We start from the raw sequence: 25,025 nt of genomic DNA on the forward strand, positions 1-25,025 counted from the left end.
CCCCTGCTCACTCCCTTGGTAGCTTAGCACGAGCAGTCGAGCTTATCTACGAGGCAATGTGTAAAGCATTTGTAAATACACACAGTAACACAATGAAAACACTACAAAAACAGTCCACACCAGTCTAGAAATATTGCCAATATTTATCTGAATAAAACAATACCAAAAGAACAAAAATCTAAATATACAAATCGAGCTATCATTATTAAAACGATTACTGTAAAAATATAGCTCCTAGAAAAAAATAGCTCCAACCAGGGCTATCTCGACGTTGTGACATGTACTATTCCAACAGATCGGTACCGGCGGCAAGAAGAGTGAGCCGGCTACGGAGTCACACAGACCCCCCCACCCCCAAAACAGTACCTTGAAATCTAAGGTGTTGCATGGAGTTGGGAAGAGGAGGCTTCACTGGTGCCAGTGCGACGTTCGTTCCTTACTGCTGCACAGGGGAGGTGATGCGGCATTGGTGGTGACGCGGCCGTTCCTTGCGATGGTGTGGTGTTGATGAGTTCGGAAGGTCACCCACGTCAGTTATCAACTCTGCGAAGATGCAGTTGAGGAACTGGCCTCAACACGCATCAGGGTTGCAGTGTAAGTTGGGGCTGTGTGCTGTGTTCTTCACTGGCGGTGCCCTCAACTCTGGTGCCGGCCGTGGCATGGCTTCAGGGCAAATAGCTGTCATCTAAGAGGTCAGGGCAGCGGTGTAAGTCAGGGCGCTGACTCGTGCCCTCTGCTTTGGTGCAGGCAGTGGCCTCGATGAGGGGTGAAGTCCCGAAACCGGTCCTAGGATGTTTGTTTTCCAGCCCAGGGAGAACCTGGCCTCGGAGTTTGGGCTCAACTGTTCTTATTAGGAATGGATGTATGATGATACATCGCCAACCGTAACAACGAATGCAATTACCATGGTGTTTTTAAATAGTCAAAGGCATTACATTGCACGCATTTATTGCGCATGCTGTTGCCATGCAATTGTAGTGTCTCTGCTGCTTTGGGGCATTACAACGCAGGTCACCAAATCACCTGCTGTTACATCGTTCTTTGCACTGAGTTTATGAAGTCTCTAATATACAAGAGAGTGCAGGAAGATAGAGGAGGCAGGTTGCATGGACCTGCTCACACTAGATGTGGTGTGTGGGTTGCGGGGTGCCCAGTGTGACAAGCCGCAAGCGGAGTAGCTGCGGCAGTGTGAGCGTGCTTACAGCCGTGGCCGAGGGCAGCTCAGTGCACCATTAAGGTATGTAGGAGGGGCACTCGAGAGCCAGGAGAACGGCCCCTGGGCCAAGGACAGGAGGGCACGGGGCAGGGCACCAAGCATCGCCCCACGCTTCAGCTTATGGTGGGGAGGGGGAGGACATGCATGAGGTAAAGGCAAAGAGAATGTCGCGGTAGAAGCGGCGAGGGCAGTAGCCCGTGAGACGGAGGGTAATGGGCACAAGGAAGAAGGCAAAAAAGCAAGGGGACATAATGAGAGAAGGTGAAGGAGCAGGAGTGGGAAGAGGGGCCATTGGGCATTGGGCACATAGGTCAAACAACTGGGGGTCTAAAGGAGGACGGCGGGGGCATTTTGACCAGCAGGCAAATAGGACAAAAGGTACCCGATGAATAAAAATGGGCCTTAAAGAGGCAGATTACATCAGACAGGGTCAGCAGGTTGACATGGGGGGTATGACTTGGGGAGTAGGCAGGGAAGAAGAGGTAAAAGAGCGGGGGCAGAGGAGGTTGCAGTGCCATAGCAGGAGCCAATATGTCACACATCATCTGCTATAGTGCCAGCCTTTATGTGCCACGTCATCTTGCATGTGTCCTAATCTGTCATCTGACATCATCTTGCATCTGGCATCAGGCACGTAAGCATCCTCGTAGCACGCGTTGTCATTGGTAAACACAGGCATCATCACAACACTTATTGGTAGTGTGACAGCACACATTGTCATTATTAGCGTGACGTCATCATCGCAGCACTCATTGGTAGCGTGACAGCACGGGTTGTCATTGGTAGCGTGACGTCATCATCACAGCACTCATTGGTAGCGTGACAGCATGCATTGTCATTGGTAGCGTCATCGCAGCACACATTGTCATTGGTAGCGTGACGTCATCATCGCAGCATTCATTGGTAGCGTGACAGCAACCGTTGTCATTGGTAGCGTCATCGCATCACGTGTTGTCATTGGTAGCGTGACATCATCTTGCATCTTAATCGTATCATCGCAGCACTCATTGGTAGCATCATCGCAGCACTCATTGGTAGCGTGACGTCACCTTGCAACTTAATCGCATCATCGCAGCACTCGGTAGCATGACAGCACGCATTGTCATTGGTAGCAGCATCGCAGCACTTGTCATTGGTAGCATGACGTCCTCTTGCATCATCGCAGCACTCATTGGTAGCGTGACAGCACGCGTTGTCATTGGTAGTGTCATCGCAGCACGCGTTGTCATTGGTAGCGTGACGTCATCTTGCATCTTAATCGCAGCCCTCATTGGTAGCGTGACGTCATCTTGCAACTTAATCGCATCATCGCTGCACTCATTGGTAGCGTGACAGCTCGCGTTGTCATCGGTAGCGTCATCACAGCACTCATTGGTAGCGTGACGTCATCTTGCATCTTAATCGTATCATCGCAGCACTCATTGGTAGCATCATCGCAGCACTCATTGGTAGCGTGACGTCACCTTGCAACTTAATCGCATCATCGCAGCACTCATTGGTAGCGTGACAGCACGCGTTGTCATTGGTAGTGTCATCGCAGCACGCGTTGTCATTGGTAGCGTGACGTCATCTTGCATCTTAATCGCAGCCCTCATTGGTAGCGTGACGTCATCTTGCAACTTAATCGCATCATCGCTGCACTCATTGGTAGCGTGACAGCTCGCGTTGTCATCGGTAGCGTCATCGCAGCACTCGTCATCGCAGCACTCATTGGTAGCGTGGCGTCATCTTGCAACTTAATCGCATCATCGCAGCACTCGGTAGCATGACAGCACGCATTGTCATTGGTAGCATCATCGCAGCACTTGTCATTGGTAGCATGACGTCCTCTTGCATCTTAATCGCATCATCGCAGCACTCATTGGTAGCGTGACGTCACCTTGCATCTTAATCGCATCATCACAGCACTCATTGGTAGCATGACATCATGCGTTGTCATTGGCAGCATCATCACAGCACTCATTGGTAGCGTGACGTCATCTTGCATCTTAATCGCATCATCGCAGCACTCATTGGTAGCGTGACAGCACGCGTTGTGATTGGAAGCGTGCATCTTAATCGCATCATCGCAGCACTCATTGGTAGCGTGACGTCATCTTGCATCTTAATCACATCATCGCAGCACTCATCATTGGTAGTCATGTGCACGCAACGATGCGCTTACTTCGCGGGCAGGTACGACACAACCACGTTTACGATGTGCTTACTTCATCTTGTGTGCACAGTGTGCACGCAAATAGTCATGTGCGCGCAACAATGTGCTTACTTCGCGGGCGGACACATCACAACCACGTTTACATCACTGTGTGCACGCAACAATGTGCTTACTTCATCTTGTGTGCACTGTGATTATACTCATATCGCATTAATCTTGTGTGCACTGTGTGCACGCAAATAGTCATGTGCATGCCACGATGTGCTTCGCATTAATTCAATTAACATAACGTTAATTATAGTCATGTTACGTCACTGTGTGCATTCGCTGGCACATCTCTAACTGTGTGAACGCAACGAACGTCACTGCATATACTACTGTATTTACAATTATAACATGATGTACTTACTACACGGGCATTCATAGGCACATCTTTTGTCATTGTGTGCATGCAACGATGTGCTTACTTCATCTTGTGTGTACTGTGTGCACGCAAATAGTCATGTGCACACAACGATGTGCTTACTTCACCTTGTGTGCACGCAAATAGTCATGTGCATGCAACAATGTGCATACTTCGCGGCAGGCACATCACAACCACGTTTACATCGTAAAGTTGCGTTGCTCTCCCTTACGTTGCTCTGTCTTACGATGTTAATGTTTAAGCATTGCTGTGCATTACGATGTAAACGTGAATGCGATGTGATGTGCCCGCGAAGTAAGCACATCGTTGCGATGGGTGTTCGCCATTAGGAACAGGGTCAAGAGTGATTTGCAAATGGCTGGGTTTAAAACGAACATCATGGGAACAAAAAGAAACTATGGATTTAGGCCCATATATCTGTACTGGGGTGAATGTTTGACATTGTTCAACATTCTTTTGCATTTGTCACCCCGAGTGGGACGGGTATGCCCAGACATGGGTCCCATGCTCTCCATGCTACTGGAGTCTAGCTAGCCTGGCTGATGAGGGGTGAAACCCCAAAACCGGTCCCAGGATGCTTGTTTTCCAGTCCAGGGAGAACCTTGCCTGGCAGTTCGGGCTGGACTGTTCCCATGGGCAAAAGGGTCAAGACTGATTTGCATATGGCTGCGGGTTGAGGTGTGCTACAACTATCGATATTGCGTAGGAGCACTTTTTGTGAGAACTGTGTGTGGTGTGATGTGAAAAAAGGGGGAAGTGAAGTGGAGTGATAAGGGTTAAAAATATCCTACTAGTGAGCTAAACTAACTTTATATCGATAGTTGTAGCACGCCTCAACCCGCAGGGGGTTGGGAAGCCCCTATGATGAAGCATGTCACCGTGAGGAAACTCCGGTGAGTGAGGGGACTATAAAGAAAAAAATTTCTTTCCCTGTCTTAAATGTGTTTTTGTTTTTCTAAGACAGACCCAATGGTGTAATGTCTCAGTAGCTAGCTAGGTTCTCTGGATCTGAATGTTTCAGATCTTTTCTGTAAACTAAGTGCTGTGGAGGGCGAACCTGGCTAATGTTTTCCTCTACCTCCCCCCTTTTTTTGAATAAGAGGGTGCACTTGCCAGGTCGAAATGGCAGTTTAAAAAGGCCCACACAGATACTGCAGAGGCAGGTGGGGACATGTCTGTGTGCTACTCCTGTGGGTTCCAAAATCAGTGCTGCTGTCCACTAGTAGCATTTGACCTACAGACTTTACTAGGGACTTACTAGTAAATCAAATGTGCCAATCATGGATAAACCAAACACCAATACAAATTAGACAGAGAGAATATGCACTTTAGCACTGGTTAGCAGTGGTAAAGTGCCCAGAGTCCTCATACCAACAAAAACAGGTCAGAAGAAATAGGAGGAAGAAGGAAAAGGGTTTGGGGATAACCCTGCCAGGGCCAGGTCTAAGAATTCCCTATGTGCTAACTGAGTAGGGTCCAAAATCTACAGCTACCCACATTTGAAAATAAGCATTGGCATAGCCAATAGGTCACGCCTTTTGGAGGTGTAAGTAGTTTTGCTAAATATGAGGAAACCATAAGTAATAAATTGTAAATTGTCCTGTAAATGAAAAATAAGTACCCGCTTGTAGCAGTTTACTGTTTTAGTGTAGTGTAATTGAAAGCCTATTAAAGGGAGTGATACACAGTTTCTGAAAATACCCACACAAACCACCATGCATGCCGTTATCTTATTGTTTTGTGCTTTGGCTCTAGCCTGGCTCTCCCTGTAAATGTGGTGCCCGCTGCTGGCATGTGTCATCATTGCATTCTTATAAGCAAAGGTGCGGCCTGCACTGCCTGTGTACCCTCTCCATGTCTGAGAAAGGCACAGGCGCAACTTTTCTGCCCTTAGTTTGACCATGTAAGTGCCCACCGTTTACCCACCTCTTGCGTGACCGCAGGAATGAGTTCATGGACCATTTTTTATGTTTTGTATCTGATTAAAAACAACCCCAGCAGGACACAGGCGCCCAGCACTTTCATGGTGGACAGGAGGCCTCATTGTATAGCATAAAAATATGGCCCTGTATACAGGGCTTTAATTGTAAGTGCTTTGCGAATAACATCTTTCAGAACAATTACTATGAGCCAAGTAGACTGGTTCTCATTTAATGCACTGTGAAAGGATGAAAGGCTGAGTAGATATGCTGGTGCCTAAGCCTGCTGGCTTCAAACATTTCAGTGTGGATGCAGGGGCACAAAACCATTCAACAGGACAAGTTGCATGTGTCTTCCCTCGCAGACACACCGGTCCTCTGGTTCTTCACACAAGGCGGAGGCAGCGTTGCACACAGCACCGGCCTTTAACCAGCTATTAATGAGCCAACCGATTGATCATTCTGTTTTAGTCATTAAAGGAACCGCCTAAAAAGTATTCAGAATACATGCCCATGCAATCCTCGGCCTCTCTGCAAAATGCATAGTGCAATCGTCAGCTACTTCAGTTGCAGGTGTGATTCTAAGCAAATGTGTGGCAAGGCTGGCACTCTCTGGGCATTTTAGTTTCTATGTTTAAGCCACAACCTTAATTAAATACGCTTCACCTTTTTTAGGGACTCCACTGTTTTCATCCCACTTAAAGCCCTGGATTAGTTATTTGTTGTCTTCTTGCCTCAAGTGGTCCAGAGTCAGGCTTTATGATAGCTATATTGGGACAGTCAGGCTTTTGTCTCTCTAAATGTATCATATTTTAACAAGGAAGGAATTCTAGAGTTTGACCACTTCAAACTAGAAGGTTGATCCCCCTACAGATTACATATTGTATGGCGGCATGACAATCTGAGGGGTGAGCCTGGAACAGAGAGCTCTGTTTTGTCTTTATTGGTTTCGTTTTATTTGTATTTTCCCGGCAGGCAGGGGGAGGGGGTGCAATACATTCAACGTTGATGTCTAGCTCCTGGTAGCCAGTGAAGTGCTTGCGGGATTGGTGGCTGTTGTGCGTTCCCACAAGTGAAGGCGGAACAGGAGTCTAGCTACTGCGTTCTGAATTTGTTTTACATTTGTTTTACTTTGACATGATGAAACAGGACGCTCCGACATAAAGGCGATTGGCATAATCTAGTTTCGGAGTTCAAGTAAAAAGTAAGAACAAGCATTTGCAATGCAATAGGTCTCACATTAATTAAGTTTGAGCTATTGGCATTGCAAAATATTTCAACACCAATTGCAACAAAAGTCTATTAATTGTAGGCCTAAAAAATGTGTGTTTATTATTGTAGCAATGGTGGCATGCTGCGCTTTAGATGAATATGTTTAAAAGTAAAGTGCGCCATACTGTAATTGCTACAATAGGTAATTGTGGCTGCGTTAACAATCGATGTGTGCACTGATGGCTGGTGATGAGTGTGCCTGTAGAAATTGTAAATGTAATGTGATGTAAATTGATACTTGTATAGCGCACTACTCACCCGCAAGGGTCTCAAGGCGCTTGTACGAATACCGCTGTGGAACCCATCCTGGCTTTCCCTGTGAGGCGTCCACTCCTGGGCACCCCCAAGGTGGAGGCCAGGCATCCTTAGCGTTGTGGGGGCCGTTGTGGAGATTAAGCAAGCTATTGCCCAGAGTTGCAGAGTGGGACTCCCTGATTGGAATAGGCACCGAGGCGAGAATTATCAGGTCCGTGGAATTTTGAGCCCAAGACCCGCCGAGGCGGGGAATTGAACCCTGGTCCCGGGCTAGACCTCTGCATCAGGGTCTGCCGCTCTAACCATTGAGCCACACTTCTCCAGTGCTCTGATGGCTGGTGGTGTGTGTGCCTGGTGGAAGTGTGCACTGCCGGCTGGTGGTGTGTGTGCCTGGTGGAAGCGTGCACTGACGGCTGGTGGTGTGTGTGCCTGCTGAAAGCGTGCACTGACGGCTGGTGGTGTGTGTGCCTGGTGAAAGCGTGCACTGATGGCTGGTGGTGTGTGTGCGCCTGGTGAAAGCGTGCACTGACGGCTGGTGGTGTGTGCCTGGTGGAAGCGTGCACTGACGGCTGGTGGTGTTTGTGCCCGGTGAAAGCGTGCACTGACGGCTGGTGGTGTTTGTGCCTGGTGAAAGCGTGCACTGACGACTGATGGTGTCAATCTCTGGTGAAAGTGTGCACTGAAGGTGTGGTTGTGGGTGTATTTGTGTGTGTGGGTGTGTGTGGTTGTGTGTGTGATTGTATGTGTGGTTGTATTTGTGGTTGTGTGTGTGGTTGTGTGTGTGTGTGTGTGGTTGTGTGTGTGTGGTTGTGTGTGGTAGTGCGTGTGGTTGTGTGTGTGGTTGTGTGTGTGTGTGCGGTTATGTGTTTGGTTGTGTGTGTGTGCTTGTGTTTGCTTGTGTGTGTGGTTGTGTGTGTGGTTGTGGTTGTGTGTGTGACAGTAATACTAAAAGCATCTCAAAATAAAGGAACACAAACATCGAGTTTGTGGAAAGAAAAAGAATGTTGTAAGTGAAACGGGCGGCAGCAAAGCATTGAAACCTCTTCAATTCAGATGGGTTGGTTCAGTGTTTTGCCCTAAAATAGCTAGGATTTTAATTTCAGTGCATGCACGTTTTAGAGAAATGAACGTGGAGGCTTGCCCCGTGACGAAACAGCTGTGGCATCAGCAGCTGCCTTTCGACCAGGTTTGTTTGCGATATACAGAACTACTGCAATAGCAATACAACGCAAGTAGTGTGGCAGACACTGGCGGGGTTAGTTTATGAAAAACCCAGCTATGCGGCGGAGGATGTAAATAGGCACGTTCATCGTCAGTGGAAGAGGGGGGAAAGCCTCGCAGTCCATTTGGCTCTGCTGAAGCTACTCTGTGCCTGGGGCGGTGACCGTTCCGGGTTAGCTTGGGTTCAGGTCAGGAGGCCCAGCGATGCGATAAAGGGGACAGCCTTCTGTACTCAACTCTTTAAAGATGTGCTAGGGCAAGGGGAGACGGAGACGGCGTCCACCCACTTTTTTCACAGGGTGGACGCCATCCAGCCTGCCAAGAAGTTGGGCCCCACTGAAAAATATGCTGAATTTGTCCCGGTGTAATTTCCAAACACCGGGACACTTTCAGCAGCACCTGCACGTTGTTATCTGCTTTTGATACTTAACGTGCAGGCAGGGCTGGGATGAGGCACTCTTTATTTCTGACTCCTGCTGGGCCCATAAGAAAGGCCTAATGTGAGGGGTCATCAGGCCTCCTTTTGTTCAAGTCTCCTGTCTAGCAGCAGTCAGGAGCCTCTCACCTAGAAGCAAATGCTGCAGAGGAAATAAAGGCTCACACCTTCTTTGCACTTCACACATACTTAAAGAGGATCAGCTTTTCACTTTGTTCAGGCTCTATTTAGGAGATACGCATGCACTGTAAGAACCTCAGATGTGCTGATCTTTCCCTGTATTTGCACAAAATAAATAGCATTTATATAGGGTTTACTACCCCTGAGGAGGCGTTGTAATAATTTAAATACCACGATTTTTTCTTTTAAAGCACTATGGCTAGAGGAAGCTTTACGCTGACAAATGGCAACATTGTTTTATGTGTACAAAAGTGTGAATCTTCTCCCTAAATCAGGAGTGTTTACAAGTATACTTGAAATGTGATCAAATGTACTTATGATACACCTGTTAAACATATATGTGAGGGCTTAAGATCTGATGTCACTTCTTGTGATGCCACTTCCTGTGATTCAGAAAAGGGGGTGGTGATGAACAGAGTGTCTGAATTAAGCAGACCACTCTTACCCAGTCCAAAGATCAGGGCTTGATCCATCACCGTTATTTATCTCACTGCACCATCCCAGCTCAGAACCTGGCTATATGCAAATCAGTCTGTCCCTGGCCCAGTGCATCATGGGAACAGGGCAGACTAAACTACCAAGCCAATTCTTCACCAGAAAGGAGACAAGCTACCGGGGACCGGTTTCTGGCATTTCAGCCGTCTTCGGCCCGGCTTGCTTGAATCCTGATGGTGCAGTGAGAAAGGGACTCATGTCTGAGTATACCCTGCCACACCTATAGTGGCCAAAAACGATTCAGAAAAGGGGGTGGTGATGAACAAAGTGTCTGAATTAAGCAGACCACTCTTACCCAGTCCAAAGATCAGGGCTTGATCCATCACCGTTATTTATCTCACTGCAACTTCCTGTGATGTCACAAGCGTCACGCGCCATGATGTCACGCGATGTGATATCACTTGCATACTGATTAACTAGGTTAGTCCCCCACTTCCTTTTATAAGACTTGTGTGCCCTATCTGGGTACTTTGTGAGTTCTTGGAGAATTTACAACCCCTATTTATCCCCACAACCAGAAGGGTCTATTGGACTTAAAGGTATATTGTTCTGTAAATCAGCCATAGTGACAAATAGTTACAGATAAAAATTTTACAAATGGCTGTTTTTTCCTGCTCTTTTACAATATTTCTTTATTTCAACAGTTACTTTCCTTGGAAAAAATGTTGTGCGATTTACACATATGACGGCTTGATGAATTCAGAATATTGTCAACTTTTAAGAAATCTATAGCTTCCTTAATCATCCATGGATTTCACACCGTAGCACAAAAAATAGGGGAAAAAATGAGGCACCTTTTCCAGAAATGCCAAAACTGTGGTACAAAATGAGTTTGTTAGATTCAATTCTGCATGTTCCTAAAAGCTGCACAGATGATGACTTTAATGTAGCAAACCGTTCGTTAATGCCATTTTTAGGAAAAATAACAGACACTTTTATCTTGAGCACAGTTATCCTATTTTTCTCCCAAAACTCACAATGTTGCTATATTTTACCTATTTTCGCAGTCCCTTCCAGGAGCATCCACAAACCCTAACTAACTTTAGAATCCCCAGGATGGTGAATAAAAGGATGCAAATGTGGCATACATAGCTTATGTGGTAAAAAAAAAATTGGAGCCCTAAGCGTGAACTACCCCAAATATGGATCTTCTAACATATTCATGCCAGGCCAGCCAATGCATTTCAATTGATCTTTAGAACGGGATAAGCAGTCCAACGGCGCCCGCACGTAATCGTTAGCAGCCACAGAGGACTACTCTTTTGTTCTGCATTATTCAAATGACACTTCTGCCATCCATTGCTCCACGTCCCGCTAAATCTGACTAAATACAATTACGGTAATGGGCAGTTTGATAAAAGTCCCGAGAGCGAGACGGTGTATCAAAGAGAACTATTGTGTATGGCTTAAAGACCCAACATGGTTGTGTGCCTGATATCACTAAAATAACAACAAAGTTACGGCTTCGCTTAAGCTTTCGTGCAAATTATAAATTCAAAAGTTAAAGAGGGAAGGCATGCAGGACAAGTAAGAAAACACTCCGGGGTCTCCGTCGAAATGAATTGGTTTCTATAGTGTCTATTGAGAAGAGGACCGTTGAACCCAACAGATGGTCTGCGCAAATCACTCAGCTGTGGGCTGCTGTGGCTAGCAATGCGCAAATGCGCATGTTTACAAAGGAGCCAAGCGACAGTCACCTCCTCTAATCTGGCTAGCGACAAAATCAAAACAGCCAATCCTAAAGCATGTCGGGTCTCGGACCAAAAACCAATCACAGGCTAGAAGAAGCATATGTTTTTTGACTCGGGACACAGCTACCAATCAGATTCCGTTCTTTTTTTTCACTAGACTATTCGAACTTGGACCTTTAAAGTCGTGATTGGGGAAGGGTGGGTTTGATGGTCCACAGAAGGGTCGCAAGTTACCAGCGGGACGCAGACGCCTAATCTGAAACCCCTCTGCATTCCTCTCCACGGTTTGCACTATAAAGTCCGGATACCTGTACTTTGAAACTCGGGACTCTTTGCGTGTAATAGTACCGGGATCCCTACGCGTTGCTGACGTCGCTCCCTGGGCGTTGGAACTTGGAAACGGGAAAACAAAAGCAAGCAAAGTCAAAGCGGCAGAGACTAGATCCGGGCAGCAGTTGCCGTAGTGGGAGGTGATCCCAGCGCGCAACCCACTTAGAACCATGGCATTCTGAGGCGGGGAGCCCGGCATGGCCCGGCCGCTCTGACCCGCCGTAGCTATCCGTTTATTTTGTGAAATCATCCGGATTTAAAGGCGGAGGAGGAGGAGCGGCCGAGTCCCCGTGAGCAGGTGAGAGTTGCTTTTGGGGGCTAAGCGGGAGGAATGTGAGTAGGTGTACCTGCATATTTCATGTTGTGATTTCCTTTCTGTACCTCCTATCTTATGATTGGCTGGGGTGCGAGCTCGCCATTGTCATGAGGTCCTACTGACATTTGGGGAGAACCTCTGAGGTGTTTGATGCGTTGAAGCGGAAGCTGTGTTTGGGTAAAAATCTGACATGTTGGTGTGTCTCCCATTGGCAAGTAACCGTAAGGCTGAGTCTCGCCCTCGTCTCGGGGCGAGTAGTCTCGTCGAGATAGTCAGCGACCCCCTTTTATCTGCGTCGTTAACTAGACTTCGAGGTAAACAACGACCGCTTGATCAGCTGACCGCCCCACCCCTCACTGGTGTTTGGTTGTAGAGGCACCGCCTCCGTGAAGCGGAGGAATCTCACTTTGCAGTTTTATGTAACTCCAAACACGACTCCGAGCGCTTTTCGTGAGCAGCGGTTATACTCCACAAAGACACATATTTCATTGTATTAGACTGTAGGGGGCCTCGCCCGCCCTTGCTTTGTTTTTGCGGACGTGATGAACACTAGGGATATCAAAACGTCACGACAGACGCCCCTCCTTCTCAACGCACCCCTAACGTTATCACTACGATTGCTCACCTCGATTTCAAGGTTAAAAAGCAGAGGTTAGGGTCTTATGATGTTCATGCCCCCTTATTCGTATAATGCCCGCTTTTGAAATCGATAGTATCAAATACGTAAATAAGGAGGATTTTGTCACACCTCCTTAGAGTCTCGCTTAGACTTGTCATTGCTTTCATTAGTCAAAGCAGCCAACATTCACCTGTGAAAGGGACATGCGTGATTGACTGCATTTTGTCGCTGGCACTATTGAGATTACGGGACTATAAAATAATGATGATAATAAACAAACTTTATTTCGGTTTTGTTTGTAAACCATAAAGTGCAAAATACAGCAATACAGAATTCAAAAGAAAGAAAAAATCATCAAAATACACAAATACAAAATTAGCAGCAGTTTATAACAATACAAATCATGCTAAATGTATTAAATACAAGTGCATAAAGGTTTTAGTTAAACTCATTACAGATCCAAACATTTTTTGTACTTTACAATTGATTTTAAAGATTCTAATGCAAAAAGGATACTATCACTGTGTAATAATTGTAAATACATCATGGCTGGTCTGATCTGGTAAAAATTGAGTTCCTTTAAAAGCGGCACCAGATAGCGTTTGCGGGGAAATTCATATAATTTACATAAAAACATAAAATGCAGCATGTCCTGCGGAGACTGTCCGTCGCAGCCGCAGGGAGCTGCTTCGTTACTAAAAATATTTTTTTGTGGCTTAACAAGCAAAAAAAATTGATTCAGTCGAAATCTAGTTAATAGACATTTCTCGTGTAAGGCCAGAGAGCCCATTAAATATGGCTCAATATATGGAGTTGTTTTAACATAACATAAGTCCTGACACTCTGTTTCTGAACCTCTATTGCTTCCCTCATCATTCTCTTTTCCATGAGGAATGCCGTTTTATTGCCTCCACATCCTTCTTGGTGATACGATCAGGAGTTTTAAATAACTCAACACGCCCTAGGCTTAAAAAACTTGTCTTAAGATATTTCAGCCAGGGTATACCAGATGAGTTGTCCAAAGACAGTCTCTTAAAATCATGTGCGTTAGGGGGATATCAGGGTTTAGCCACAGTTTTAACCTGCAGGACAGTGGGCGGAGGGAAAAAATGTCACTGACATACTGGACCCCTAGTACATCATGGACAGCTAAAGTAGGCGTACCTTGCGAGAGACGCAGTAGACGTTTCAAAAAAATGTTCTCCACAGACTGAAGTTGATCACCCAGAATATACCCTCAAATTTCGCTTCCAAAAGTTGCTGTGGCCATTGATTTGGCATTATATACTTGCAACATTGCGCCAGCAGGCTTTTTTCGCAGTTTAGATGCAAAATTAAATATTGATGCATTCACCCTTGCAACTTCCCCTTTCTTTTTTGAAACATGCGGGCCCCAATTTAGTTTGGGACTACTATTCATGAGCAGGGCCTTGATGGTGTGGCAGTCTCTGAGCATTGGCGAGACCAGTCAATGTAGGTTTTGCCTATGGCTACATTTAAGTTGTTTTGTCGAAAACCTGTTGTGAACACTACTATAAATAGAGTGGGCTTTGGGTATGCTATTGATATGCATTGGCTTCCTTTCTTGTCACATTTGCTTTCATATTACCTGGCTTTCTTTACTTCTTATGTTCGTTCCTCCCCTGAAGCAAAACTTCTGTACTATCCTTTCGATTGGATGGCGTGTATTGTTCTGCCGCTCCGCCCCAGATAACTGCTTTTTTTGGTTTCGCTGAGCGAAGGCTGCGCTTGCGCAGTCTCGCTGGGAGAAACTGATGTTTTCCGAGAATGGGGCTTGAATCCGCCCCTCTTCTCCAATGGCTGGCCTCCTAAATGCTGGCCAGCCATTGGAGGAGAGGGACGTCACTCAGTTCAAGCCCAGTCTGTGAGAAGTTGGCCTGGTATATGATGCTCACTATTCTAGTGAGCACCTTGCACCAGTCCAAACAGCCCTTATGGTGATGGTTGTAAAGTCAGCCTTGTAGACCAGCTATCCTAGGGGTAGCTTGGACAAAGCAGTCCAAGGCTAAACTCAAGAGGGCATGTGAAGCCAGCTGTTTTACCATATGTAACCCCTTTAATACCACATAAAAGGACACCACACAGGGTGTATATATAAAATGTTATTTATTACTAGACAAACCCTCTGACCTCTTTGAGGTCAGAGGCACAATACACGATATTTAATCAGAACACAAGAAGTTGCACAAAATACAATAAGGCCCTAGGGGCACGCTAAACCATATACTAAAATAGTGGTATAAGGACCACTACACGAAAAGTGAATAGGCCTAGGGAATCGCTGGGGCTACGCTGAGCTACCAAGAGTTAGGAAGCAGGAGACCCACGGCAGGCTTGTGCAGTGTCTAATCACACACGCAGGTTACTATAGAGAATGAATGGGAACGTACAAGTTACAAACTAGTTCTTTTGGGGTACTTCTGATTGGACTCTATGAAAGTTACTTGAAACCTAGACAGTTGGATAGTTGATACCCACGGGAGCACCGAAGTACTCGCGTCACCTCACCCACAGGAAATGGGTGCATAGTTGTCAAAGTGTGTCGGGTTTCGTCGTCTAATCCTATGGAGCCTGGAGAAAAGATGCTGCAGGCGGCCAGGAGAGAAGTGTCGGGGTGGATCCAAGGGTGGATCGAAGATGAGGAGGACTTGAAAGCAGAGGGGACAGAGTCTGGGTCACTAGCCAGTGACCAGGAAGGAACCAGGCGATGTCGCGAAGCAATCAGGTGCTGATGGGAAGCTTGTCTCCGCAGCCACGTGGACCAGGAGGTGTCGACGACGACCAGGAGTCGAGCACGGACTGTCCCACGAAGGCTCTCGCTATCGGCCGTGTCTGCTTCAGGATTGGAGTCAACAAGCCTTGGCAAAGGCAGCCCACGCAGCAAACTTAAGTTGGCTTCTTACTCAGACCAGCAAGGTCTGAGGGGCTGCTTCTTTTGAGGGAAGCAAGGGCCAGTCTGGAGCAGCCAGACCAGCAGTGTAAATTCAAAGGATCGTCGCCAAGATGGCCACTAGCCAACGGGCAAGTGCCCGGCAGACGCTTCGAGCAGGAACATGCTAAAGGGTCCCACGCTGAACTTATGGAGGGTGCAGGGCTGATCTTTGGTGCAGATGCTGCTCGGGGCTGGGGCTTCTCCATCCCCAATGCACAGCTTCGAGGAGGCCTCGGGGGCTGCACAGTTAGCAGGTCGCAGATAATTCAAGATGGCCGGTCCCACGTCTCTCGTCTCCTCCACGGGTCTCAGCTTTGCTGGGACTGTGGATCGGGCTGTTGGATGTCTGGAAGTCTGGTTCTTGTCTGGCTCTGTGCTCCGGCTCCGGTGGGAGGCGGCGACAAAGCAAGCCGTTGATCGCTGGATGGTGCCTGCTTGTGCAGGGTGGTCACTCCTTGACCACAAGGGAGATTCTTCAGTCTACTTCGTCAAGTAGATCGTCGAAGGTCCAGAGTTTTGTTTCAGAGTTTGTCAGGATTAATCTAAAGTCTTGGGACTCTGCTCCTACCTATATACCAAACTTAGGGGCTGGATTACCTGCTAGGTCCCTCCTATCTTTGGTACCAGGGAAGGGGGTGGTTACACCCCTTTCCCTTTGTCCAGTTTCGCGCCAGAGCTGGGGCTGGAGTGCCCCAGCACCGGTTTGAACTGGACCATGCATGGGACACCTTCTGTGCCCCAGGCAGTGTCTCATTCCTTTCAGCCCTCCCTGTCCCAATACACAACATCCTGTCTGGGGTGGTTCTAGCACCTCCCAAGGCAGGAAACCTATTGTCCAAGCCTCCCTTGCTGGAAGGACTCCCAGCAGCAGGAGGTCAGATTTGTCTGTGGCAGCAGCATCCATTTTGTGATGCTGAGGCTCTGGTTAACTTTAACCGGGAATAGTAGGAACAGGTCTTCTCCCTCTAGAAGGGTGGAATGCTACCCCCGTCGCCAGAACTGGCGAGGGGGGCGTATTACACCTTACTCGACATGTTTTGATAAAGCCAAACCAGAGTTCGCATTTAACCGCGAGGTTCATAATGCACTTAATAGTATATGGTATGGCAATATCCTAGAACAGCTATAAGGACATGGTTCCGAAAGCCGCAGACAGACTCAGCTCATGCTAGAGCACCATCTCATATAAAACCAAGCACTCTGCTTCCAGGATTGTTAATCAAGGGAGTTAGGTCCTTGACGGGACAGGGGCCGGCTGGACCTTTTGCAATCAGAGAAAAACACCACAAATTGCCCGCCCCTCCTTTATTTATTGTAACGAAATTAATCAAATCAAGACCAAACTAATACTCAATTTAGTTTGATCAGGTACCTTGATTTGTACCACTTGATTTTTTATTTTTAGCAAAATTTCAAACGTGTTAGGCAGAAAAAGGGTACACCTTATCATGTAGCACATATGTGTGTGTATATATATATACACATTTCATACATTACATATAAAACAAAAGAATTATTCACAAAATTGGAAAAGAACATCCAACAAATATTTAAATAATAAACATTACAATTATCATTTTCAAACAAACATCAATTTCATGGCTTATCATAAGACAATGTCAAAAGCCCAGGAACATTGAGAACTATTTCATTAATCCTAATGTGTACTCAATATATTACTCTGTTCCCGTTGAAATGCTGACGCGTTTCGAGTTAGGGCCAAAGGGGTTCCCGATCAGGGCCTTATGAATAATCTGTGTTCTTCAATCAGAAGAGAAGCGGTGTATTCTCAAGCTTCCCAACTGGGGAGGGGGGCGTGTGGTATTTAGTCCGCCCGTACGGCCATGTTTAACTGCTGCTGCTCCTCATTTCTAGTGTTATGTAGTCCTGCTCGGATGGTCGTGCCGCTCACGGCTTACGTGTGTTGATTATCTTTGTTTATTCGTGGTCTTCGTGACTCACTCAATCCCTGTTTTGTGGCTCTCTGGTGAGTATACGCGAATGGCGGTCCAGATTGTATACGCTGTACGTTTTTAGTTGATTCTTGCCGAGCGCGCATGTCGTCTGCTTCCGCGTGAAGTCGGGAGCCGTCTGAATGAGTGCGGAAGCAGATGACTGCGCGTGCTACATAAGGTGTACCCTTTTTCTGCCTAAAGCACGTTTGAAATTTTGCTAAAAATAAAAATCAAGTGGTACAAATCAAGGTACCTGATCGAACGAAATTGAGTATTAGTTTGGTCTTGATTTGATTAATTTCGTTACAATAAATAAGGAGGGGCGGGCAATTTGTTGTGTTTTTCTCCAGGATTGTTAAGGCCTGCCATAGGAGTGACTTATAGGTGTATATGTGTCTAGATATAAGGTTAGATATAGGTATACTATATCTAAAGCAAAGGGTGATAACTCCACCTTGCCCCAGCTGAGTGATCAGCCAGTTGTCAATTTGGGTGGCCAGCCAGGGGTGGCATAATACATGCTGCAGCCCTTGGTAGGCCTTGGATGCACCTATGCCCTGGGTACCTATAGTACACTGTACAGGGGCTCATAAGGTGACCCAGTATCTAATTGGAGATGTACCTGGAGTCCATTTTAAAGAGAGAGCAGATAGCCTGGGGCCTGATTAGCAGGATCCCAGGCCAACTAAGTCGAAAACCAGCTAAACACTAGGCAAAAAATCTGGGGTAACCATAGTCAGGTATCCACCTTCCTACACAGTCTTTTTCTGATTCGGGGGTGTGTTTTTTTGCAGGTTTTAACTCTGTGACGTCATCCGTCACTCAACTGCAAAAACCACGCCCCCAAATGCGAAAATGGCGGCGCTTTTCTTATAACATTCTGCCCGACCGCCGCCAGAAAAAGTCGCAGAGTCCTCCTCCGCAGTAGGCGAGTGCTTGCTTTTCTGCCCCCCCCCCCCCCCCCCCTGTTCCTCGTTCTGCTCGCTTTTCGCCCCACCCCTGTTCCTTGTCCTGCTTGCTTTTTCGGACTCCCACCCCCGTTCCTCGTCCCGCTTGCTTTTTCGTACCCCCCCCCTGTTTCTCGTCTCGCTCGCTGCAGTGACATCGCACTGGAAACCGACAGTCTTGCTCGCTGCAGTGACATCGCACTGGAAACGGACAGTCCCGACTGCAGGGACGGCGCGCTGAGTGATACAGTGTCCTAGGTGAGTCAGTTGGTGTCGTGGCTGTATGGGTTGGTTTGTAGCTGTATGGGTCATTGGTGACTGAGTACTTGTATTAGTGTGTGTGACTGCCTGCATGGATGAGTGAGTTGGTAAGTCAGTGACTGTATGGGTTAGTGGGTGCATTTGTGAGTGGCGGTATGGGTGACTTGAGTGTGTGTATGGCTGTATTGGTGAATGAACGGATGTGGCAGTTGTATATGGGTGAGTAACTGCATATGTGAGAGGCAGTATAGGTCCGTGTTGGGAATATATGACTGAATGATTACAAGAGTGGCTGTATGGGTGAGTGTGTTTGTTAGTATCTATGAATAAGTGAGTAAGAGGCTGTGTAATTGACTTTATGAGTGAGTCAGTAGGTGTGTGAGTAGCTCTGTGATTGATTGACATTGTGTGAGTGCCTGTAAGGGTGGATATATCAATGCCTTTATTAGCGAGTGAGTTGGTGCATGTGTGGCTGTATAGGTGACAGAGTAGATGTGTGTGTAGTCATATGAATCCGCGACTGGGTGTGTAAGTACAGGTTGGGGGTGTCAATGGTTTTGAGAATGCTAGTGTGGAAATTGGAGTGGGTGTATGAAAGTTTATATTGGGGTGTGAGTGGGTGTGTCAGATTCTGTGGATGTCAGGAGTGATGTCACTGGCCATGCCATGTCATGAGTGATGTAAAATGTGAGGTCGTAAGGCGTGCATTGCATGGGCATGAGTTATAGTTAGCTCAGCTAACTATAACTGCTGAATTTCTCCGGTTTTGTACGAGTGAAATGTCAGCCTAACTAGAACGTCCCTTTAACCTTTGATTTTCTCAGTGAATATATCTATCTCGCTCTCTCATCAGAGGCCTCTGGTCTCAGATGGATTCCCGGCCTTCCTTCTGTCCATCACTGGGAGGCTGGTTCAGGTATTCAGACTGCACATCATGTGGTATTGCAACAAACTGAGCCTGTTGGGGTCCTAGACCCTGTGCAAGGAGGTGTTGCATCTCTAAAAATGGCTTGCCTGCCAGGGACGTTTCTTGATGGCAAACTACCTGATACTCTTTCAATACCAGGCCGTCTGTTCCTAGGGGATCACAAGTGGTGGTTAAAAACCACGAGGTGACGCAAGTCCTCTTGCACGTAAGGGACGAAAGAAAAACCTTGCCTCTGCCATGAAGGCACAAAGTCAGCGCTTCTGTGCGTTAGATTTTCCAAGATGTATCTTGCTTGGAGAAGCGTTTCGACTTGGGTGGAACTTAGAACTTCTCTACACAGTTCTACCGAATTTTTTTTTTTTTTCCCCGTCTTTCCCCACTTCTCAAGAAGATCAGGACTGACGGCCCAAGTCATCCCAGTTCCTCTGGATTGGGCATTTAGAGTGTGGTATTCAGCACGCCTGAGGATGAATATATGTCCTTTGATCAGGCTGCTCCTCTGAGGAGACCAGATATTTTAACAAACTTTGGTTCAGCATGTGTTCACAATCTTCGTCTTCATGTTTGTAGAGTCAGGTCCTCCAGAGCTAGTTGATGTAATCTTGGCAGGCAGGCGGCCATCAACAAACGCCATATGTGTCTGATTGGGACAAATTTGTGGATTGTTGCGGCACATACCAGATTGACCCTCTACCTGATTTGTTTGTTCTGTCTCCTGCATAGCAAAGTGTTACCTTGGGCATGGTTTACGGTTACCTTTTGGCCTACTTAAAGTTGACTTATCAGCCCATATGGTTTGTCATTAGTTGTAATGTGACTTTTTAAAATGTTATTCAAATTGCTGTAACTTGTTGTAATGGGACTTTAATCTGGTCCATATGCATTTGAAGTCTGTTCTGTTCAAACGATTCCCCCCACCCCCCCAGTAAAAACACACCTTTCCAACAGACGGTGAATAAAATGGAGATCTTATTATCTACATCACCTGGTCTACGCATCATTCTTCTTTTAACAGACTGCTTTCAGCTGTGTTGTTGGAAACCTTGTGGGCTATGCCATTGCTCCCAATGGGCAGTGGAAGAGCCATTTGCTTTCTATTAATAGACTTTGTCACTTATTTGCTTTCTTGCTTATTCGGTGGCTTTTGTTATCTTGATCCCTCCCATGGAGCATATTCTATTTATAATAATTTTTTTACTATCCGTTTGAGTGTACAACTTTTATCCTTCTGCTGCTCTGATTCGTATGCAGCATGTAGTAAATAAAACACCTCACCAAATATGATCATAAACACGCATAATCCACAAAACACAGCATGCAGTGTACCTGCATTCCTACTAAAGGGATGTGGTAATTTGGGCTTCAACCGCAGAGCATACTAGCCTCTGCGTGCCTGTTACCGTTCCTACAGTAAATGGTAAAATCGGCAGGATCGGGCCCTCTCTTTCTCTCGTTATATTTTATTGGCATGACATTCAGGAATTTGCGCCACACCGATTCACACATTTTCCCCCGTTCTGTTATGGGGTTTTATTATGACATTTCACCTTCTTTGTGCAGGCGCAGTATCGTGAGTTTGAAAGAAAAACAGACCAAAAACGGAGCATTGGTTCCTCCGGTTAGCTTCCACTGGGAGTTACAGGGTTGTCACTGTGAAGCTCCTATTTTGCATCATTCTTTGTAATATGTTGTCTAAATTGGTGCTTATGTATATCTGGCCTGTAAATGTTAGTGTGGGTGCTTGCGTTCCTTAACATTCTGTTATGTTCTTTGTATGTATGCACCCCTTTATTCTGTAAGTTGGTTCTTGAACTTGATAAATGTCATTCTAATTTACTTCATGAATCGTTGTTTTTCCTAGGCTGTGTTATATCGTAAATGAATATAGTCTTTTAATATCGTGCTTTGTTCCTGCAAGATTGTTATGTTCATTCGTAGATTACCTTAATTTTTTTTTTAGGAGAAAATGAAGGATTTGGGGGCTGTGGAACCGAAGACTAATGAAACCTTCCGCTTACTCAAGCAGTTAAATCTTCAATTGGAGCAGGAATCACGGTACCAACCTAGGGAAAAAGGCCTTAACCTTATTGAAGCCACTTCCGAGGTGAGCAGTGTCTCCCCTACCTCCCTTCCCCACCAGTTGCATTGTTACTTTCTGACGTATATTAGTTTTGTGGAAATGTTTTCAAAGGTCTGAGATTCTGGTTCTTGTACACACAGTACTTGCTTAGCAATCATTGCTCATGGGCTAAAGTGCCTCCATCAGTGCAATATTGGGTCAGTCATGTTTCTGTGACATTCCGTCAGATGACCAGTCTGTGTGATGTCCTAAAAATATGATACCGGCTCTTGATATTGTGAAATCTGGCCCCATAGCGGGTGTGGGCCTTCCGGGGATAGTCATCTAGGGTCTGTTAAGTTAGGCTGAATGATGGTCCGAGTAATATTCTACCTGTGTAGGAATACGGATTAGAAATTATATTGTCTTAATTGGGCCAATTGATTCAGGCATTACTTGCCAGAACAGGATTTTACAAAAACTCCATGAGAATTTAAAGTTATGAATAAAACCTAATACAGCAGTCGAGTTAATGTTTAGAGAGCAATGTAGGAATACAGTTTCATACGGAGGATTCTCCGGACCCGTCTGATAAATTGAACTTAGTGCCCCTCCGAGCAAACCTCAAACCATATGATAAAAAGTAGCTGTAAACTCGCCTGTGTGGTTAAAGTAAATGACCAGGTATGTTCCATACACTTGGGCTAAATGGATAAGTAAAATACTGGGGGGCTTATTTATTAAAATGTAACGCATCAATAATGTTTCTGCGTTATGCTAACAGGAGAAAGCTTTAGGGCTCCATATTTACCAAGATATTGCGCACTTCATCTTTCTCATTGCGCCGGAGCTTGAGGCTGCCTAGCTCTTATGCAGGCCCGTCGCACCGTGCTGCAAAGGATCCTACATTACGTGCAGGATTGTTTTGTGCAGGCCTATATCTTTCTGTGTGCTATTTCTTTCTGTGTCTATTTCAGAGTGAACCTCCCATGCAAAGGAAGTAACAAAGAGAAATAAAGCAATTTCTCCTCACACGCCTCTTAGGTAGGCGCACCATTTAGGCACAAACCCAGGTTTACAAGGCTTTGTAAATGTAGGTAGCAGTGGCGATTAACAGAGCTAATGCGACGTGCAACGGCCCCATTCCAAACGTCTGAACCAGAATCTACAATCCCGATGTGTCCATGCAAAGGAGGGAGAGCTCATTTGAGGGCAAATGGAGCGAGAGAGAGAAAGGATGACGTTTGGCACTTTACTTAACTGTATGTTCAGCGAAGGCCGCATTGGAAAGTGTGTTCTTGGAGCTTTGTGGAGTTGAAAATGTGTGTGCTGAACCAAATTCTGGCCACTAAGGTGGCTTACGAGTTGTGTTGTGAGGAGGATGAGCGCACAGCAATGCGGTGGTTGTAATGAAAAAGCAATTTGAAACGCAATAAAGTATTTGTCTACCTAAACCGAGCGATTTCCAATGTGTGGAGTAAATAAAATGAAAGATGTCAAACTAAGCTAGTAAAGGTTTTCTGATTAAGAAGAGAGGAGATCGTATGTGGAGTGCTCGCTTCACAGTGCACTTTGTTAATAGAAGTACAAAGTTACTAAATAACGCTTTACAACATTGCCATACCAACACTCAATGTTTTCCATCTCCCACAGTAAGCACACGCAGCCGTTTGAGAAGTGTTGTGATGTATACCGTGTGAGTCATACCAATCTTATGCTCTTTAAAGCCATGTGGTGTTAATATAAATATTTTTTTTTCTTGTAGAATGATGCAACTATTTGTCCAAGGTTGAGAAATGCGAAAGTTGAAGATTTGTGGACCCTAACACACTTTTTTGGCCTTCAAACCGAAACTTTTGTTATTGCTATAAACATTCTGGACAGATTTTTGGCCCTCATGAAGGTACTTGACAGCTAGCCTTTTTAAATCCTTTCTGTTAATGATCCCTTTTTTTTGTCCATGGAATGGATGCTTATGCTTCAAATGTAACTGCATTTCCGTTTCCTGTTCTGCTTCAACAGTAATGAATAGGCCACTCTTAACCAGAGCAAATAGCATATTGAGAATTCAGATTTGCTCAGGGGTCAATTTTGGAAACCAGCATTGTAATATCCTATATTTCGGCTACGGTTTGATGCCTAAGGCATTGGTTACATTTGTACTGCGTCTAGTCATGCCTTCTAAACTTAAGCATTCATCATTCTGAGATGGCGAGGTATCAGATCTGTTGAGCATCTATTTGATTGTTTATAGCCCCCGCCAAGGATGGGGCTGAGAGGGGTAGTGGGGACCATCTAATGTGCATAAATAGGATTCTGGAGGTGGGAAACGTAATTTGCCGCCGTGGGTGGATACTTAGGGTTTGCTGGAAGCAACTTTCCCAGGTACTTTAATAAAAAACACTTCCTGTCAATTAACTAGGTAATGCCACAGCTTGTGCGATTGCAGCGCTGAGAGTGGCACAACGTAATGGAGGTTTCTAGCTTTAATGGTACTATGAAAGGAGTAGCTCATAGATGCATGTTATAAGTACCGAATTGCACTTAAAATTCTGAAGCCACGGAACTAGATAAAAAAAAAAAAGCCAGCTAGTTATCCTCTAATTGCTAATGCCAGCGAAAAAGTTTCACAAGTGCTTGCTAATTTTGTGCCTGGCGTGGTGTAGGTTTCTGGTAACTAGGCAAGCGTTTTTTAGCAGACATCGCATAATCCTTCTTTTATATAACTGAAGCTGCCTCTTTTTGTTGCTCTTGTGCTCTTACTGTTTTAAGCGTTAGTTTAACCATCTCATGTTTAACCTTTTCCAGGTGAAGCCAAAACACTTATCCTGCATTGGCGTTTGCTGCTTTCAGTTGGCTGCTCAGGTTATTGAGCAGAAATGCGATATCCCGTCCATCCATGACCTCATTCGTATCAGCCAATGTAAATGTACTGCATCGGACATGAAGAGGATGGAGAAAATCATTTCAGAAAAACTGCACTTTGAATTCAAAGCTACTACTGCCTTAACTTTTTTGCACCTGTACCATACTATTGTTCTTTACCATACCTCAGAAAGGTGAGTCTTGGTTTATTTAGTAGAATTACACAGCAGTTAAGTAGGTTTTTTGTTTTTACCACTGAAACTGTTCAGGAAAAAAATAACTACTCCAATATAGTTTCAGTAGTTCAAATAAAGTGCTTTCAGTCGTTTGACAGGCTGAAAGGATGTCTGAGCAGACCGTTTCTTGTTTCAAAAATTGCTGCTGTAATTGTTCCCTTAAACTTTGGAAAGTTGTGTTCAATTCATACATGTTATTGTTTTCACCTACCTATAAACGGAAGGTTGAATTTGAAAGCATCTTTCCGTAAACAAGCAATCCAGTAGTGCAGTTTTGCTTAATGTTTGAGGG

The 25,025-nt window shown here is 45.7% G+C and overlaps 1 protein-coding gene across 1 annotated transcript in view; it reads left to right on the plus strand.

Annotated features, from left to right (window-relative positions):
• Positions 1 to 11,700: 11,700 nt before the first annotated feature.
• The window catches only part of CCNG2 (cyclin G2), a 54,513-nt gene continuing 41,188 nt past the window's right edge, over positions 11,701 to 25,025 (plus strand). The window contains exons 1-4 of the mRNA XM_086961796.1: positions 11,701 to 11,892; positions 21,534 to 21,677; positions 23,398 to 23,535; positions 24,441 to 24,691. Of these exons, the coding sequence (XP_086817922.1) occupies positions 21,540 to 21,677; positions 23,398 to 23,535; positions 24,441 to 24,691 (527 nt within the window). The 5' untranslated portion in view covers positions 11,701 to 11,892; positions 21,534 to 21,539. The remainder of the gene's footprint in view (positions 11,893 to 21,533; positions 21,678 to 23,397; positions 23,536 to 24,440; positions 24,692 to 25,025) is intronic.

This window comes from Lissotriton vulgaris, chromosome 3_1, assembly GCF_964263255.1.
Source record: "Lissotriton vulgaris chromosome 3_1, aLisVul1.2, whole genome shotgun sequence".
Classification (NCBI taxonomy): Eukaryota; Metazoa; Chordata; class Amphibia; order Caudata; family Salamandridae; genus Lissotriton; species Lissotriton vulgaris.